The 2,933-nt window shown below is 34.7% G+C and overlaps 1 protein-coding gene across 1 annotated transcript; it reads left to right on the top strand.

Moving 5' to 3' along the window:
• The first annotated feature begins 449 nt into the window (after positions 1-449).
• LOC111010502 (transcription factor MYB62) lies at positions 450-2,256 on the top strand. Its single transcript, XM_022283961.2, has 3 exons — positions 450-677; positions 785-914; positions 1,511-2,256. The coding sequence occupies exons 1-3, from the start codon at positions 539-541 to the stop codon at positions 1,998-2,000; spliced, it is 759 nt and encodes a 252-aa protein (XP_022139653.1). The 5' UTR covers positions 450-538; the 3' UTR covers positions 2,001-2,256.
• Positions 2,257-2,933: the final 677 nt, after the last annotated feature.

The following is a 2,933-nucleotide window of genomic DNA, read 5'->3' on the forward strand; positions in this document are numbered from 1 at the left end:
CCTGAGGTCCCGACAGTCGTAACTGTCGGTGGGAACGTCTCCAATGACCTTGTGTCCCTCGTCCGCCTATAAAAGGGACACTCCATTTCATGAATCAGGTATGCAGTTCTTTGTTCGAGATTTGTCTTGAACTTACTCTAACTTGGGCGTCGGAGTGTTTGTTCCCTGTCTAGGTTTCTCTGTCACTTGAGGTCGCTCGAGGTGCAATTAGCACGTGATCAACCTGTGAACAGAAAACTGCATCAACAATAAATATTCATCTATCCGCACCTAATTAATATTTTCCTTGGTGAGAGGCGGTACCTATTGGGGTGAAACTTGTTGGTCTTGGTTGTCCCATTTCATAAGAAAATTCCACCCAAATATGCAAATAATAAATAAAGGGAGGAACATGTGGAGAAATTCTCTCATTTTTTAGCTACTTCCTATAAATTAATTTCTTGGCCTCCTCTTTTCTCTATATAAATATTTGACTCTCCAATTTCTCTCACACCCAACATCAAATCTCTCTCTCTCTCTCTTTCTCTCTGTCTTCTCTATGGCAATTAGAAGCTGCAATAACGCAACAGAAAGTGAGCTCAGAAGAGGGCCATGGACCATTGAAGAAGACACACTTCTCACTCACTACATTGCTTGCCATGGGGAAGGCCATTGGAACAACTTAGCCAAATATGCAGGTCCTTTTCTGCAAATAAATAGCCCAAATTCTAATTATTTAATTTCCACCCTCCCCCCACATCTTTCATTTATTTAACTTTCTTCCCTTTCTTCTTTCCTTCTTCAGGCCTCAAGAGAACAGGAAAAAGCTGCAGATTGAGATGGCTCAACTACTTGAAACCAGACATCAAGCGTGGGAATCTCACCCCTCAAGAACAGCTCGTCATCCTTGAGCTCCATTCCAAGTGGGGCAACAGGTAAAAAAAAAAAAAAACCGTAAATTTATTGTAATATATCAACTTAAGTTTCTGAGTTCTATATTCGTTGAAGGTATAATCCCTTTGTTGGACACAATCAAGAGGATTTGATTTTGGTCTTCTTTTTTCGTCCCACTGTTTTCAAGAAATTAAAAGTTCTTATGTTAATTTGATATGATATAAAGGTAAGAGATTTTCTTTTGCAAAGGATATCAAACTAAGAGATTGTTACTTTGCGCTCAAGTCCACGTCATTTTTGTCTTAATTCTTAGGATGCAGGTCATTTTTACCATTGTCAAATTTACTTTAAAATAAAATTATTGTCCTTTCTATTGATAAGCAAATAAAAAAATTAATTAAAAAAAAAACTTAAAATCACTCTTTTGCATGATTTTGTAAAATTAATTATATTAAATTTTTTTTAAATTACTGATTCTATCATCATTACCGAACCTCCTTAATTAAAATATATTCATTCGTGGGACAGAATCAATGGATTTTGGACTCTCTCTTTTTATGTGTTCCAAGAGCAAAAAGGATCGCTCCTTAATTTTTGAGGAAAATCTAAAGTTTTTTTGTTTTTTTTTTCCCTGCAGATGGTCGAAAATTTCTCAGCAGTTGCCTGGAAGAACAGACAATGAGATAAAGAATTATTGGAGAACAAGGGTCCAAAAACAGGCAAAACAGCTAAACATAGAATCGAACAGCCAAAAATTCTTTGAGACGGTTCGCCATTTGTGGATTCCGAGGTTGCTTCACAAAATGGACCAAACATCATCATCATCATCTTCTTCTTCTTCTTCTTCCTCGCAGAGCTTCTTCTCGGCACCTGTTTTCCAGAATTACCCTTCTTCTTCTTCCTCAGAGCCCGCCATTAATGAAGCTGCTGTTTCTGAAACTGCTTCTACTTCAGATCATGGGTTTGGGAATTCTGACGTCCACACGTGGCAGCCACCGAGTGGTCACTTTCAGCTGGACCCACTTTCTGTGCTGGGTGCAGAATTTGATGCCCCTGTGGCACCACCTGATTGGTTTCTCCAGGATGACGTGGCAGAGAGCTTCTGGAATCTAGAATGTTTGTTGTGATATTTTAGTTGATGTTATTTGGAATGAATCAACAAATTAGGAGTTTTCTTGTAAGTGGGGGGATTTTAGTGAAATATATTAGATTCTCGAACTCATTATTAAAAAAAAATAATAATAATACACCCGCGTTGTGTTTCAAAAACAAAAAAAGAAATTAAAGTAAAGTGTCAATTCTGTAGAGTCACATTTGAGATGCAAAGTCCTTCACGTCCTACTTCCTCCTTTCATCAACAAATTGTACTTTTGACCTTTTTCACTTTGCTGATAGTTATCACGATTTTTCAAATTCACATTAAATTTTGAATTGTGATACCAACATTGAGTATCTATATAAATGAATTAAATTTACCCAACTCATCAGCTTAAACTTTCAGATGGAGTGTTTAACATAGTATCAGAACAAGAAATCTTGTGTTCGAACTCCAACATTGTTGTTTCAAGATTTTATCACTCTCAAAAAGATTTTTTCTTTTTTTTCTCAAAGATACCATTATGACTTTTAAAATACCTATATTTACCTAAAAAAAGAATCACGTGCCACATTTCCATGTGAGATGTTTTGTACATTGAATTTAATCAAATATATGTATCAAAGAGATACTTTTTATTGGCTAGTAAGTTTCAAAATACTTATATTTTCTTAATTCGAAATATGAAGTGAGTAGACAATGATGGAAACAAAATTAGTGTATTAAAATACTATACGTGGATGGACGAAGACAATACATCTTTTCCAAGTCTCTTTAGTGTGAGTTTGTATTTTCCACAACTTAATGAAATTAAAGACTTTGAAAAGTTCTAGTCATTTTAAATATACTATGCAAATTAAGAAACTAGAGATATAATTTAAAAAAAAATCCATTTTTAATTAGTTTTTGTAATATTTGATTTTAAACTAACTATTATGCAATAAATAAGTCAATAAAAAAAATT

Source organism: Momordica charantia (genome assembly GCF_013281855.1).
Source record: "Momordica charantia cultivar OHB3-1 chromosome 4 unlocalized genomic scaffold, Mcharantia_2.0 BLBB01000004.1, whole genome shotgun sequence".
Classification (NCBI taxonomy): Eukaryota; Viridiplantae; Streptophyta; class Magnoliopsida; order Cucurbitales; family Cucurbitaceae; genus Momordica; species Momordica charantia.